The sequence below is a fragment of the Ambystoma mexicanum genome, chromosome 2q (assembly GCF_040938575.1).
Source record: "Ambystoma mexicanum isolate Mex_15411 chromosome 2q, UKY_AmexF1_1, whole genome shotgun sequence".
In the NCBI taxonomy this organism is placed as follows: Eukaryota; Metazoa; Chordata; class Amphibia; order Caudata; family Ambystomatidae; genus Ambystoma; species Ambystoma mexicanum.
The window spans coordinates 28518684-28535607 of NC_090924.1; the positions used below are offsets into that span (position 1 = coordinate 28518684).

Below are 16924 nucleotides of genomic sequence, written 5' to 3' on the forward strand. Positions count from 1 at the left end.
TTATTTGGTACATCTCTTGGCAGCAGCATACCTAGTCCAGCAGCTTCTTCTCCCCACAACTCTGCGCTGGCCACAATGGACATAGAAAGGGTAATTTCTGAAGGAACTCACTCTCACACTTCTAGGGCAGACATCTTAGATTGGCTTCTTTCATTGCAGCTAGCTGGTTTACATTCCAAGCACGTTGCCTTTTGTTCTCCTACAAATTACCTTTTTTTGTTTTGATTTCCTTCTTATTATTTTTTATTTAAAAAGGCACTGTTGGCCTGGGTGCTAATAGCCATCACGTGTGTGGCAAACCTTGCTACAGACATAGTGAATGGCTGAGGAAGACCTGCGTTTTTGGGCCGCCCAGATGGGAGATGGGCATGACACGCATGTATTCATGTTGCCAACATACCGTGTTTCTACGTCCTAGTGGTCATTTCAGTAACCAATTCATCCTGTGTTTTGTAGAGTTTTGCAAAAATATACATTTGTGGTTGGCTTCAAAAGTGAATGCTAGGAGTGAAAATATGGTATTTTCAGACACAGGGTCCGATTTACGCATCATTTTTCACTGGGAAGCCCCCATTGAAAAGCACTTTGTGTATCAGGCCCGCCGACAATGATGCCAGTAGACATATTGATCAATGCTTTTGGATGCTTACAGCAGCATGAAAGAGCTGAGGAAGGATAGCTCAGGGGCAACGCGTTCATCTTGGAAGCAAGACAACGCAAAGCAACACAGGTCTGAATCCCGATCCCGCGCTTAGAAACCACAGACCACTATTAAGCACGTAATACAATAATAATTATAACTCAGCAATGTTATGAGAAAATGTGATGCACAGAATGACCCATCACACACCATATGGTATTGAACGCTAGAAGGTTCTGATGTGACCTAGTCATGGCCATTGCCATCACGAGAGCCACGTATTATAGTTCATATTTCTTATCTTGTATTAGCAGCTGAAACGGTCACATTGATATCTTAGAGTCCTTGCATAAAGAATATGAAAGGGTGGCTGCATTTTGTAACACACTATGTTATTGTTATCATTTACATTAGTATGCACAGCAATGTTGTTGGTGGTGGTGGTCTTCTTCCTCTTCCCCTTCCTCTTTGCTCTTAAATGTGCTTTTTAAATAGTAATAATGGTAGGGGTGTTAGTGGTGTTAGCATCTGTGGGGACAGTAGTAATAGAAATAGAGGTTGATGCAGAAGTACTATACTACAGTACTTTAGACATCAATGCTATATTATTATTATCTGTAAAATGAAAAATCACTAGGATCCTCTACACCATGAACACTCTTTCCCTCCCTGCCCCCCTCCCCCAACCACATAATATTGCAAGCCATCATGATAGGTTTTGTCAGAATTACCCCCGCTGTGGGGATTTCCACCTGTCCTTGTCGCTTGGAATCCTGCTTGTAACAGGAGGCGTGTCAGTGATGGAAACAATAGGCTAGACACATTCATTGAGGTGGACCAATGGGAATAAGTCCACCTACTGATATAGTCCTGGTTGACAGTGAGGCCATCTCTACAACCAAGGCTGCAAGTTGTGATCTCAAAGAGGTGCTCAGTGTACTGTCTTTCTGCCATGTGCTTTCTGAAAATCGGTCCCACAAGTCTACTTTCCCAGGGATTGCAAAATCGACAAGCAAAAGTCTTTCATTCCTGCAAAGACATCCATGTTTGGGGTTGCACTCAAGCCCCGCTGCAAAGCGTGAAAACCACCTGAACCCCATCCCATAGCAGGAGGTGACTCTTTGGCTCTTCCAGGCGTGCGCCCCACTAGGTTGAACGTGCCCATGACCTTAGGGTTCCGTAATCCTAAAACACTGTGGCTACCTGGAGAGGCACAGTGCAGAATCCAAAAAATTGTACTAGCTCCACCAAAGAATCCTGAGAAAAACATGGCGCTTTGAGGTTTTGAGTCAACCTATGACCTTCTGGTGTACGTCTTTTACCCGCGCACTGGTTGCTACTGAAGATTTATCATTTGTTGCTGTGGAAATAGGATCGCCTGATATTAATAGGTTCATTCCCGGCAGCACTATTTAATAATACACATAAAAATCAATATGCACTTTTCAGATGCTTTTGCCGTTGTTATGGCAAACAACATGACGGAAACCGGGAGACAGAAATACAGTTGTGTGGGTTCAGTGCTGTTTGTGAAGACCCATGTTACCTACTGGTTGTTGGTTCAAATTCCATCAGGGCCGAACAACCATTTAATACCTTGCTTAGTCTTCAAATGCACTGTTTTCATTTCAATTTTTATCAACGACATACATATCTTCACTTAGCAAAAAGGAAATAGATCTAAAGAGGGCTTTTCCCTGTACAACTAGGGGGCTCGGGGGGTTGCTTTGGACCTTTCTCAATTGAAGGGAAAGGCGATATCTGAAATAAATTGATAAATAATCCCTTGGAAAAGTCCGAACCATGTGTTTTCAAAATGACATTTTGATCGTGACTAGTAAACAATGCACATTTGAGGTGCGTAAACAAAATGTGAATTACAAAATCCAAAAATAATGTGCAGAACAATATAAATATCGTGTGCTCTCAACTGCAGCTCCCCAAACACTGCCCTTTGTAAATGATGTCACCACCTTCTCAGTCGGCAAATACAACCCCTCGGTTCCCGCCTCACCCCTAATGTCGGCCTGCTGACTTCGAAGGAATTCACACATAGATAATCTCATGACAAGTAAGTAGCAGCTTCAAACTCGCCAGGGATGTCGGGGAGTTTCTGTAGCTTTGCCTAGCAAGGTCAGAGGTCTGTGGTGCACATATTGAGCATAAAGAGACATACCACTGATTAAATGATCAAAATCAAAGTGTCACGGATTTTAATTAGTACATGAATAATTGTGTTTGTAATTTATAAAGCTAAACATTAGAAAACCTGTGCTTATCTTGTGTTATGTTATTTGATAGTTGGGTAGTGTCTAGTGGCATTCTTATGGCCTCGAAGCGCTGTGGGATGAAAGGGTCTTGTAAAGACCACAGTCTGTGCGCATTACATTGCATGTGGATAGTAATTCGAATGTACATGACTATAGTCAATTGTTAGCAGAGACGACTAGTTTAAAGACATCCTAAAGCTATGCCACCCATGTGACAGATGGACCAGATTTGTCTTGGGGCCCAGCTGCATTCTATTGGTTGCAGCCAAAAGGTTGATGTGTGCTCTTGCATCTTTTCCTTGCACTTAAGCCCTGTTAAAAACAAGTACTAACAAAGGCAAACATGCTAGCTTTTGAATAGGTGGTATGCAATGTAAGATGTCTTGAATAGTGCCTGTCTGCCACTATTGGTGGCCTAGCTTTGCTTTGTAAGAAAAACAGGAGGTGGGGTTCATTAGTGGGCAAGTGGGAAAGGCAAATACGAAACCAGTGGTGTTGATGGGTGCAGCTCAGAAGTAGCCAGGTTCTGAGTGCTAGTCTGCTTTCTATGGGTTTGATGGAGAAACCTGCTTATTTTATCCAGAGGGAAGAGCCCAAGAGCTGATAGACTACAGTGCTTTAGGTCTGGTTAGCTGCTGATGGTGGAGCATGTGCCAGGGCTAAAGGGAGAGCTTAGTTGTGGGTCAATTAGTGTTGATGTGCTAACGGCTAGGCATATGTTGTCAGTCTGTGGGGGATTGTATGTGTGTATGTAGTGTAAGGGAGCAGGAGGTCTTAGAGGGGAGTTAGTTAATCAGAGGAAGGAGGATGTAGAAGTTACAAGGCAAGACTTGCAACCCTGCATTACTACCCAGGCCATTTGCAAACAGGCCCCATTTCTCTTGCCCCCAATGCCTCACCCCCTCTCTCTCTCTCTCTCTCTCTCTGTCTCTGTCTCTCTCTCTCTCTCTCTCTCTCTCTCTCTCTCTCTCTCTCTTTCTCTATCGCTGTCTCAGAAAGATACATTGTACCCCTTTAGGAAGATAACAAGCATCAGAGAGTTGGCAAAAGAGGGAAAGGGGTGTTGTGCAAACACAGACCTTACCATAACCTGCTAAGGCTTATGGGAGGCAGGATGTTAAGGTTCAGTGGAAGGGCAGCTTGAAATGTGAAGAGCACATTCACCCATTTAACCTTACTTAATATGATAGATAGCAGGCTTGGAGATGCTGCAAAGTTCACTCAAACATGCACAAATACTACGCTTAGTGGCTTGTCGGCAGTTCCTGTCGAGGCAGGGCAAGGCGTTTGTCAGGCATAAGTCAGGTTAGGGACAGAATCTCAGAAGTCTTCACTGCTGTCTCCCAAAACCTCTAAACTCTTCACAAATTTTCCAAAAATGAAATCCCTCCTCCATCGCCACCAACAAGCACAATTCACCAAGTTTTGATTTGGCACCAGGCCTTCAGTATCAGAGCGATGCTGCACCCATGCAGGGGATTCTTCATGATGAATCGAGGAGCAGAAAAGATGGAAGGTGTAGTGTAGATTCCTCATAGAAATGTGCGTGCCCTTGACATGATATGATAAGTCATTTATAATGTGCCTGTACACAGGTGTTTCTTGGCCTAAACAAGAGGACGGGGAGATGCAAGGGTTGCAGGATGGAGAACAGCAGTGTGTTGGTAGTGACAGACAGGAGGTTTGAATTTAGGGGTTATGATGGACTTTCCAATAGGACTGTAATCTTGAGTTCGCAGTCTCTCTGGCCCTTTGCTAGCGAATGGTCTCAGGTGGTTTCAGTACTTCTCCACAGCTATCTGATGGGACCAGGACAACAATATCCATGCTTTATTCATCCAGATTGTAAGTGCTGTCCTTCCAAGGGTAGGCAGTGGCTGTCAGAGTTTAGTATATGCACAAGGTGTGAACTGTTACTCACAGGGGGGTCTCCTGCAGCCAGTGAAGGTAACGCCTCACCCATTAACAGCTATTTACACTACATAAGAGAGGAAGAAGGGGAGAGGTGCATGGGGTTTGACTAAATTGTGCTCTCTCATTTTGCATCTATGTGGAAAGGATCAGCCATTTTTTGAATATGTGGGCTTCTCTGCAACCAGGGTGTAGGGTTGTAGAATGCTATGGCCAGGTCCATTATGTCTATTCCTTGATTTCTAGACACTTCTGGCAGGTAGTACCCTCAAAGTGTGTGTTGTATTGGACCTGCCAGTATTATTTTGCAGAAGTCTTCTGAGATGCTATGCCTTATTTGTGCATGCAAATGAGTTTCCATTGTAATTAAAATAAGACATTTGTTATGCACATCGTTTATGTTCACTCTTGTTTTGGGAAAAGCACCTTTATGAATTGAAGCTTGAGTTCATATGTAGTGTGTAGAGGATCCTAGAAAATGTTTTTAATGATCTTCCATAGAAAGATTGTTTTAATGGAGGGTGTGGATTGCTTTGAAAAGTTATCTTTGCTTATAGAATGTCTGGCTCTGGTTTATTATTAAAATTGTAAGATTTAATCTGCACCCTTTAAATCAGATCTTCTTGTGTGTGTGTGTGTATGTGTGTATGTGTGTCTTTGTGTGTACACGCTATCTTATATTTGTTTGTAAATGTACAACACTTATCTACCTCTTGTGGCCTTGCTTGTAGCCCAGGCAGCTGTCTACTGTGGGGTATAATAAGCCATTTATGGGTTGTGCCCGATGCCCGGAGATGTCTGCTGATCGTGGCGCTGCACACATTTCAAAGTGATGCAAGGATTGTGCTATGTGCAGACAGTGCTTATCAGGTGAATTAACTTAGTCCAATACTTACTGGTCTTTGAGTATAGCAACATATGACTGATGCTTTTTTGTGCTTACTGGAGCCACCGTCTTACTCTCCCGGGGATTCAGAGATGTACTCTGTTTTTGCCTAGCTGTGTGATGCAAGGTTGTCAAGAAAGGAACATGTTTAAACACGATAAAATATTGTGCCTTTATGTCAGCGTGTCCAAATGTCTACTGAGTTATTTTGAAATGTTTGCATTTAAATAAAGAGTATTAATATAGCATTAACAACTGAGCAAATCAAGCTTTCAGTCAATGTGACCTAGAAAATCTCAGAGAGACAAGTTCTGCCACCAGTGTGATGGGCCATGACACAGTAAAGGCAGACTGCTGAGTTAGTGTGACGCATAAGATTCAGTGAGGCCATAGTCTGAGTCCTGCTGCACACACCACTATAGCTATCTACATAGCGCTCCTAGCTAGCCTCCCAAACTTCCTAAAGGCCTGGTCCAGGGCTTTGCTCTCAGGGGAGCCTCGGTTTCAATTCCTGCTCTATGTCCCCAAGCTCACAGTTCCTGGGAGCCTTTCTGTCACTAAAACCTGTCAGTGCAGGGCCATCAGAAGGTCTATGGGTGCAAGTAGAAGGGCTCTACTGCCCTGGTTTCTCGAGCATGGCATCAGCATGCCCAGCACACAATGGGCGTCATTTACAAAAGCATATTCCGATGGGAAAGTCCCATTAAAAAAGAAAAATGTGTAAATTATCCAAGGACACTATGGCACGGTAGAACGTTTTTAAAATCTACTTTTGACCACTGCTGGGCCAAATATGTGTTCATCTCCTTTAATATTGAACATAAAAGGGCGCACAGCTCTAGGTGCTCAGAGACTACATCGGTGGTGATTTGGAAATGTAAAGAACATGTCTGACATAAAAAAAAAAAATGTTCATTTTTAGGGAGTAATGAAAATGGCAAATGTACATTTCTGACATTGTGGGTATTTCAAATGTTGATTAAAAAAGATGTTCCAGCTGTACAACCTCCCCAGATCACCATTTTCTTGGATGTGAGTCAATGTGTGAGCACATACACGTTTATGTCAAACCCATTGTCTCCACTCTGTCTGGCTGGCCCAGGGGCCCTTCATCCTGACCTTTGGAAGCTCTGCTGCTCACATTGTCTTTCCTTCCTGGTCAGTCCTGTGAGGCGGCCTTACTGTAGCAGAAACTGCAGTGCAGGTAACAAAGTGTGTCATAGCATAGGTGCATGGCATCAGTCAACGTATAGAAACATGGCACAACAGAAGGGTGCCGGACCTCCACTGAACATAGAATGACAGACACATGAGCCTTCTCCCCACACCTACCCTGCTTGCCACACATCTACCGCTGCCTTTTACATAGTCTAATGAGAAAAACATGCATAAGGAGCTCAGGGTAAATGTTCCCACTCCAGATTGCAATGAATTACTTTACTTTGATAGCCTACTCCCAAATACGACTCCACCTTGTCTCACCATGAACTGACATACTTTCTAGCATTTTATGACGGAGAACAAACTCGCGATTACTTGCTTGACATCATCATTTTACCATTCTAGTTTGACCACTCTATTACCAAACCTTCTGTTACAAAAACAGTCCCCTTTATACACAACCTATTCTTGGCTATGCCACTCTTGGCTTAGCTTTGACAGTTCCAGAATGAACATTATGATGTTGCCTCATTAAATGTTTGTGGATCCCGGCAAACTGTGATACCTTTCGCACCACTTGCTATGCCGGAATTACTGGCAGATTCCAAGTGGAGGAAACACTGGTAAATCCCCATTGCATGGAGTCCCATAGTACTCCATGGGAGGATTTGCCGGTATTACTGAGCCAGTAATGCTGACTTATCTGCCGGTGAGGTGGCGGATATACCTCCAGCTCAGAGATGGAGGTATATCTACAACCCTCCCGGAAAACTTGGAGTATGCCGGTGCAGTAACATGTCGGTGTATGGTAATACTGGCACGTTATTACTGCAACGGCACACTCATATTGAGGCGCAAAGTCTTGCCCCAACGGATGGCCAATCTCTTCAGTTTTCAGAAGCCTTTTCAATTAATAATATTTTTATGTGCAGGGTATCTATTGTAAATACTCTGCGAACAGCAGCACATGGATCCCGTCTTCTGAACTCCATGTTTCTTCTCCTTTAAGTCATTTGGGGCTCTTCTGTGTGCCCTCTGTCTTGGTGGCAGGCCCAGGAGAGCCTTGCCCTGTTTGATGCCGGGGCCCTCTGCAGGGAGTGTTTGTTGTACAATGTTTATTGTGCGCTAAGATTTTACATTGAAAGTCGTCTTCCGTTTTCCCCAAACAAACGTATTTCCTTGATGCTCATTTTATTCTGGAATATCCATCTCTCGTGCCTATTAAAATCTGCCATAGTAGACTTGCTCTCGGATTTCACTGGCCCTACATTGCAACAGAGAGCCCCACGTGCTGAGAGGGGGCTTGGAAGCGATCAGATGTTGAGGGGGAGGTCAGCAGTAGCAGGAACGACAGCCGCTCCCCCCCGCCATGGGCCCCCGTCCCACTGGCACGCGCGCACGCACTGCGCACACCCCCTCATGCATAAGTGATGCTGGCTTTGGGCAGACGCTCCAGGGCCGGCACTGGAGCAGCTGCTAAGTTTATGGAGGAGAGAGGGGGCCGGATGGTGCAGCAGGTATTTCCGCTTTCTTTTCCACTTGGCACTGGGATTGTGTGTCAGGGAGGGCATGCTGCCGTTAGTCTGCCCCGCTCTCCACTAAGTCTCCGGTGAATCCGTTTGCGGCTCAAGTCATTTAGCGACACCTTGAGCCGCTCCTGCAGCCGCTACAGCGGCGCGCGCCTCAGCGGCGCTTACTGCGCACGGCGCATACATCCTCGAAGGTTAAACAGACACGTTTGTGCAGCTGCCTCCCACTCTTTTGTTTTCCTTGGCCCTAGGATACATATGTCTTTGGCTTATTTAACTACCACAGCAGAGAACACTTTATCAACTAAGACGGAGCTTTCATCTGTAGGAACCTGTCACAGAAAACAGAATAATTCTTCGTGTGTGTGTGAGTGTGTGTATGTGTGCAGTTGACCTCTATTTCTTTCTTTCTCTCTCTCTCTCTCTCTCTCTCTCTCTCTCTCTCTCTCTCTCTCTCTCTCTCTCTCTCTCTCTCTCTCTCTCTCTCTCTCTCTCTCTCTCTCTCTCTCTCTCTCTCTCTCTCTCTCTCTCTCTCTCTCTCTCTCTCTCTCTCTCTCTCTCTCTCTCTCTCTCTCTCTCTCTCTCTCTCTCTCTCTCTCTCTCTCTCTCTCTCTCTCTCCTCTCTCTCTCTCTCTCTCTCTCTCTCTCTCTCTCTCTCTCTCTCTCTCTCTCTCTCTCTCTCTCTCTCTCTCTCTCTCTCTCTCTCTCTCTCTCTCTCTCTCTCTCTCTCTCTCGGCTATATCTGTGCACCTCGATGTACACTGGTTGCCTAGTCTGTAATTTCGCTTCATATGTACTCATTCACTAACAGGGCTATATCTGTGCACCTCGATGTACACTGGTTGCCTAGTCTGTAATTTCGCTTCATATGTACCAATGTGTCTGGCTGTGTGTTCATGATTTCTGTCTTTGTGTACATGCATCCGGTGGTCTCGCTTTCTTCCTTCCCTCCGGTCTGTATCTCGGTCTTTCACTCTCCACACTCGTTTCTCAGGCGCAGCACAGAGGCGCACACGCGGGGCTTATTCCATCAGCTCCCAATTTACACTCGCCGTTTGGTTTCACGAAGACCGCCTCGGACTACCAACGAGGTCCACTGAGACGGGCATTTGTGACGCTTAATAGGCGATGCAATGTACGGCTTCTCATAGTATCAATTTATTTTCATTCAGAAAGACTACGCTGACCCACAGGGTACGGAATTCAAGCACCGTCTTCGCTATCACTTTTTCTTGTGCTTCTGTACAGCAAGTCGTCGGCATGATGTTGTGCACTGCCACGTAAGACATACTTTTGTAGTTGAAATGTGGTTTTCATTACATTTCAGGCCAGAACTGTCTGACTGGCTGCCATCTTTTGTTTTCCCAAGGACGGTGGGAAGGCTGCGGCCGTCAGGGAGTTAGAATTACCTTGCATTTAGGCTGGTGGCAAGAAATAGAACCAAGGAAGGTTGGGAGTTCTTCTCTGGATGTTGGGAGCCCTTCTCTTAATTAAATAGTTGCTGTAATTAGCTCTATGTGTGACTGCAGAAAATATTAATCAGGGTCTTGTGGAGCTGCTGTCAGTGTTAATGAGAAGCAGCGGGGGTATGCTAACATCTGCTTTAGCGCTCAAGGTACTATGAACCCCTTCTGACGAAATGCACCTGCAGAAAAGCTACTGGGGCCCTTTCAGCCTGGCCTGTTCAATGCACGTGTGCAGAGGTTAACACCAGATGAATGCACATCTGAGAGCTGAGGTGGGGGAGGTGGGGTCAATACAGGTCGTGCCGCGTGCGGTAATTCATTGGACTGGGTGCACATAGAATCGTATGTGCTGGCACTCCATTGCTGCCCTGGCCTCATTTATAAGACTGTCTTCCTGACATGGTTATTGCCATTTTAGGTCTTGATCTCCCAGGAACAATAGCATGTCCAGATACTCCAAAATGGGGTCTGATTTACAAAAGTATTATTTTTTTTCTTTTGGAAAACCCCATTGAAAACAGCGCCTATATGACATGTTTGCAATATATACTACATAATGAAGCAGGGGTGTTGCTAGGTCTGGAAATGATCCGAGGCCACGCAAATGTTGGGACTGTCGTGACTCGGGGCTAGCGATCCTTTTAGTTGTAGCCCCTGAATTTCTATCCAGGGCTACAACCAAAAGACCCGAGGCTATAGCCAATCCAATCTGTAAAGAAGATTGGATTCTTTCTATGTGCTCCCAGCTTGTATCTTTCTTCTTCCCATATTGGCAGATAAGGGGAGTTATGGGTACTGATACATCGAATGATAACACAAGTTGCACCAGATTCCCCACTTGGGCCACGTGGGAAAACCATTTTAAACAACACTGAGTGATTGCTGGAAAGTCTATAATTATTCGTAATCAATGGCATTGCTCTGGGAAACCCTCCAGACCAACATTGCCCAGCTGGGCATATCAATCCTGATGGCTAATACCATATGCAAATAAGGTTTAATCCCACTTTCAAATGGAGAGCCCTGTCAGAACTGTAAAGTCATAGCTGGCCATCCCCTACTTTGGCCCCTACCCCAGAACCACAGGCCACATGCACTTACAAAATACACCACAGAGAGACAATCATATTTTTGGGAACAAACAGATTATATTTTATTGGAGTCAGCAAACAGAATTGGGGGGTGGGAGAGGGGGTGGTCCCAGCCGCCTTTAGCATAGTGGCCTACAACACCGTTTGGGTGGGCCTTTCAAATTCCTGGGCTTTCACCAGTATTTTATTGTTCTCAGGTGACCCTTATCACTTTCGGTTGTTAAATAGCAGACGTCTGCCTCTGTTTGCCAACTGCCAGGCCGTAGCTCCCACACTCATGCCAGAGGGAATAAACCCGGAACCACTGCGTTCAGTTTATGAGGAGACTCAACTGTCTGTAAGAGGGTCAGCGCCTGAAGGACCACGAAACTGCTTCGTGCACGGCCTGTGGGTACGGCTCGCTGCCGGAACTGCAGTGAAAAATCCTTTCTGGCTAAGACTGCCACATAACTCTGCCATGCCTCGGGTTGTAGACCCCCACCACTCCAATGCCCACACCTACATCAGACCTTAACCTCATGCACCTATACTCACCATGTCTTCTTATGATCATCCTGCCCTTTTAAGAGCTTTAAACACACCCCAGAGGAAAACCTCATGCCGCATGTTACAACAAATTCCTGCCTTGAGAATGAACAGCCTGCTCTGGTATCCGACTGCAGGGTCAGTCACTCCCATAATCATGCCTCCACCAATTCCAGGCCAATCTACTCACCATAGCTCCTTAGCCACATCGCACTGTTTTCAGCACTGTCACACAATTTCTTTTTGGAAGTGTCTGCCCCAAATCCTGACCTCTCCTGCACTTTCTTTAATAACCGTCATCTGCCCCGTTCGGTGGGGACATTACCCGCTGGTGTGTGCTATTTTTACCCTTTGTACAGCCGTCCTCACAACATGCCATTGCATGGCCGAAGTATACAGCCAGACCTTACAGGTGCTCCTCCGCCCCATGCCACAACACATACCTGCCTTGAAAATGGTCACCCACCTGCCAGAAAATGGTAACTCCCTCTAATAGTCAACCTTAGGTGATCCCAATACGCCGTTACCCCTGAACATGCTGTGAGACAGTTCTACCGGGTGGACCTCGCCATTCCCAATCATCCACCGCTGTGGACACCTGTCTTTTCTGGTATTACCTCCTTCTGGGTAGCCATTTACCATTGCCAGAAAGTAACTCACATATCTCAAATGGAGCTCGGCCCCCGGCTGTTTAGCAGTCATTGAGGAGTCCCAAGTGCCCCCTATAGTTACATTTGCTCATCCATTATCCTGTACTCACTTGTGGGTGGCCATTAGCCCTCCCTGGTAATTCTGGGGGGCCCTTCGCATTACCAAACATCCATCCGTGTGGCCCTTAGTCAGTCACCATAATACCCTCCCATACCCTGTGTGGGGAACAGCCCAGGGCCACCACAGAGTAAACAAGGACTTAGCCCTCCTAATCCTATACTTTGAGTGCCCATCAAACAACCCCAGCCCCCTATTGCCCTAGGGTAGCATTGCTCCTCAGCAGGGATCAACTCCCCACCCCCTTTGCTGTCGAGCCCTACCATTTCTTGCATTGTTGAACAGTTGTTTCATTTTCAGATACCTCCTCCAGGAATACAATGCAGCTACGTTGATACCTGAACCTAACTCTTGGTGTAAGTGTGCACTCCGAGAGCATCTGACCCACGTCACCAGCTGCCACCATTCCTTCTTGAACTGCTCCCTTTTCTTCTGTGCTCACCAATAGTCCTTCAAGAACCTCTCTTTGCAATGCACAGGTCTTACCTGGAAATTTAAACCATTTCTCTGTACAATTATCATTGTACAATTGAAACTGGATCTTGTAATCCCCCATGGATTCTAGCTGTAGTAATGCAACTCGCTGAGCCACCTTACACAGAAAAATGGCATGCAACACTCCAGGAACCGTATGCAATCCCACCATCTGCCATTTATTCCCTGACAAACAGGCATTCTAACTTCTCTGCTCTAGGTTGTCCTCCTTCCTGATCACCATTGTTTATCATTTTAATTATTATGTACCCCTTTCCCAAAGCAATATAGAACATTTCTCTCTCTCTCTCCCCCCAAACGAGGGGCTGGGTCAGCTGTGCCCATAATCGAACCTGTAACCTTGAAATACCCCATGGATTTTAGTTACAGAAATTTGGCTTGCTGAGCTACCTTCCCTGGAAAAATGCCATGCAACAATTCAGGAACTGTGGACCATCCCACCCCTCTGTGTAATTTCTTCCATGACAAACAGGCATTCTAACTTGTCTGCTCTGAGTTGTCATCGTTCCTGTTGCCCTGTACTCTACTCTGGCCCTGAAACTCGGGAGTTGCCCCTCCCCACTTTTAAGGCACTCTTTTCCTTGACAGTGGCCCTGCAATGCAAATCAGTGTTAATACTCAATTGTCCCCAAACGTACCATCACCGTTACGTAGGTGCCCACTTTTGGCAAAAATGTGCCTGGGGAGCCAAAGGTAGCTCCTGGAAGCTGCTGCTGTCAAGCTAACCAGGCTGTGTTAACCATATCCAAGCTCCCCTCAATGTCGACCCCTGTAGAACACCTCATTCCTCTGGCATTGTACTGTGAAACAACTCTCCTCTCTACAAAATTAGCATCCTTAATTAATACCTACACAATACCACTTCACATTCCTTAGCCAATGGTGTCATCGAATCTCCGACCTTCATGCAGTTGCACCAGTTCCAACCATTCAGCTAGGCTGTTCCTTTAATTAGTCCACATTAACTGGTAATTAGGCATTTAAATCTGTAAATTTTCTATTGGGCCAGTCCTTGCTCCAGCTGTGAGCCCTTAGGTAATACATGTCCCCTCACATTCCACCAAATGGCCCCTCGGGAGAGGCGAGGTGAAGCATAGCCTGTGGAAGGCATAGGGGGCGCAGAAGGACAGCCCGCTATGCCGGTAGTGCCTTTAGTGCCCCATCCAGGGGCTGGCCATCCTCTCACCCATTCTGCACGAGACCTTAGGCAACCCCACACAAGTTTCATAGGGTGTTGTCAGTGAGGTACATCTTGGGAAACTAGGCACAGAAATCTACGGAATCCCATCCGAGACTGCTCATGACACAGTTGTAGACCTCAGCTCACCTGGTTTGTCAGCTGACAACTTAGCATAAAATCATGTCAGCTTCCCTAGTTGCAACTATCACAGCAAACATACGTATATCTGTCATGTCTGTGTGGTCATGAGGAAGCAAACAATTGTGGTACCAGGTGAAGAACTTCTTGCTACGGCTCAAGAAAAATAACTACCCAAAAATAAATGAGCTATAGATATAACCCAAACACACTAAAAGATCTGTAATATGCATACAGATATAAATGCCAACAACGCGATTGTAAAGCACAGCCAATACATTTTATCGGGTAACGGCTGGTATAGCGATGAAAATTTTCCCTAAGATTACACTGAGATGTCCTTGCTTAGAAGGGGGTATCAACCTACGGCTTCCAATTCCAAACCCAAATACATTTTAATGCAGTTAAGTCATACTGAAACTGAAGCACTGTAACCAGAAACTTGTCAAGTATGCAATTACTCCCCGCTAACACTACTTCAAATTATAAACAAACAAAAACAAGTCTTTAAGAGTACCGACAAGAGCTACAATAAATATAAAAGATGTCTCACAGTTCAGAAGAGAAGGGGGAAGTATGTTTAGGACTATAAGGTGCCTTGTAGCCTCAAACTCAGTGTTATTCAGTGACTCTTGGCCTATATTCAAAATTTGGACTTGGCTCGTCAGCATATAGCAAGGATTATCAAGATAAAACAAACATAGTGTGCCATCATCTAATGCAATCATCTAAAGATATCCTTCAGTGTTCTAAACATAAAGTCCCTAGTGCTGTTTGCACACCTTAATAATATGTTGATATATTGAACCAATACAACCTCAATTAATTGTCAAATTCAGAACACGAGAACATGGCAACTCATGTTCCGAATTTGACAATTAAAAATCAAGAATTTTAATACTGACTAATTGAGGTTTTGTTGGTACAATATATCAAAACATGATTAATGTGAGCAAACTGCACTAAAGATTTTGTTTAGAACACTCAAGGATATCTTTAGATGTGGGCATTAGATGATGGCATACCATGTTTGTTTTATCTTTTTAAATAATTCGGCAGGGGCATAGCCTAAACGTGCCAGAATCTGCAGCTATCTAACACCACTATCATGTTTATAAGAGGTATGTATTCTTTGCAATTTTATAGCCTAAGCACCTTCAATCACTTGGTTTATCCCCGTCACCAGTGTTATAATAAGGATCAAGCTAAGGGCCTTGTTTTTTTGCTCAAAATAATTGCTCATATACTTCATTGAGGTTTTATATTATGACCTTGTGTGTTCCAGAGCTAAGGGTCAAGCTTCTGCTCTTGGCCTCCAGCACAGGATTACCTTTGGTCCCTTTTATTTAGTCTATGGCTTATGCATTGTCTCTTAGCAGTATTTGCAGGATCATGTTTGCTGTGTGCGTGTCTTTTAAATAGGATAATACCCTGGCTCTTGATGTTAGCCTCTGTATTTTTCCAGATACCTTAGATGTAAGCTTAGCTTCTTGCCCTAGCTCATGTGGTTAGGCTTCTGATTAGGCCAGGGGACTTGGTGTTAGGCTCAGGCTGTTGTTATCTTTGGCCTAAGAATGGACATTTATTGCTAAATCGTTGACCCCTAATTCTTATTTACTACTTGGCTTTGTACTTAGAATTATTTTATTATATGTATTGCATTGTATTTATTTAATGTGGAGACACCCTGATTTCAGCAGGATTATATGATGGCCCTTGGCCGTGTATAATAATTATGCATTGACTTCTGACCTTTACTTCAGAATTTGCACCTGTTTGTGTTTATAGGGATCTGGGCAACTTGGGGATCAGGGCTACACGGGGTGATGCTCTGGCTGGGGGATCTCCTATTATGCACTGTAATTTAACTTTAGCCATATGACTTTAGTCCCTTGTATTTGGTTTTACATTAAATCAAAATATTACTTAGCATTCTTGCTCACTTACAAATAAAACATCTAATTTGTATCATGTATTTGTGTGGGGAAACTATGCATTTGGCGAGTCATCCTATCTTAAAATATAATATCAACAATATTTTTTTCGGTTGTTTTTGGTAATTCACACTAAAGTCTATGATCAAGTGGAAGTACTTAAATGTCCTTCTGCATACGTATGTTAGTCACAGTGCAGTACATATTTAATTTGTTTGCACTAGTAGAAGGCTTGAACCCTTGCTTCCGAGACGATGTCAAATTAGGCTTGAAATCGTGTACAGCAATCAGAAAAGCTATAACTCGATACACAAAAGGAACACATTTGAACGGCTTAGCTTTGCTGAATAGGCTGTTCCCACATCACGATTTATAATTGAGTTTGGCAGCATTTCTCTTGCAAATTATAGCTATAAAATACGTGCGATCAAATACATAAATCAGGGGTATTTCATGTTCTTGAGCCTTTGCTTAAGTCTGGGGAACAGGAAGGAACCTATTAACACAAATCTAATTTGTCCTTCATGCTCCCATCATGTTGAGTCGTCCAACTAAATGTTTTGCAAGGCCGGCACTTTCAGACTGAGGTAAACATACACCTTCCCCTAGGGATTGTATTACCATTTAATTTAATCTTTGGAGGCCCTTTAACTATTGCCTGAAAAGCATGCTGTCAAGTAGAACCATAGTCTTTCTTTTCACATAGATTAAGATGATGCACTTGTAGAATTCAATGGTAATTAAATCAAATAGAAAATATTAAGTGAAAAGCGCCCATTTTGCACTATCAAGGCCTGATTTACAAAATTACTTTTGAACGGGAAACTCATTGTTAGACGCCTTTAAATCAGGCACTTACTGTGCATATGTGGGCCTCCAAGAATAGTGGGGTTGCATTCCAAAGGCGCTCTATTCGCATGCATATCCTTT

The 16924-nt window shown here is 44.4% G+C and overlaps 1 protein-coding gene across 21 annotated transcripts in view; it reads left to right on the forward strand.

The window, feature by feature from the left end:
- Positions 1-16924, forward strand: part of RBFOX1 (RNA binding fox-1 homolog 1) — a 1014010-nt gene that overhangs the window by 344784 nt on the left and 652302 nt on the right. The window contains exon 1 of one of the 21 annotated variants that reach the window (XM_069646796.1): positions 8322-8385. The exons of the other annotated variants lie outside the window; for them this stretch is intronic. Coding sequence (XP_069502897.1) covers positions 8353-8385 — 33 coding nt within the window. The 5' untranslated portion in view covers positions 8322-8352. Of the gene's footprint in view, positions 1-8321; positions 8386-16924 lie in introns of those variants that run through there. 21 annotated transcript variants of the gene reach the window in all.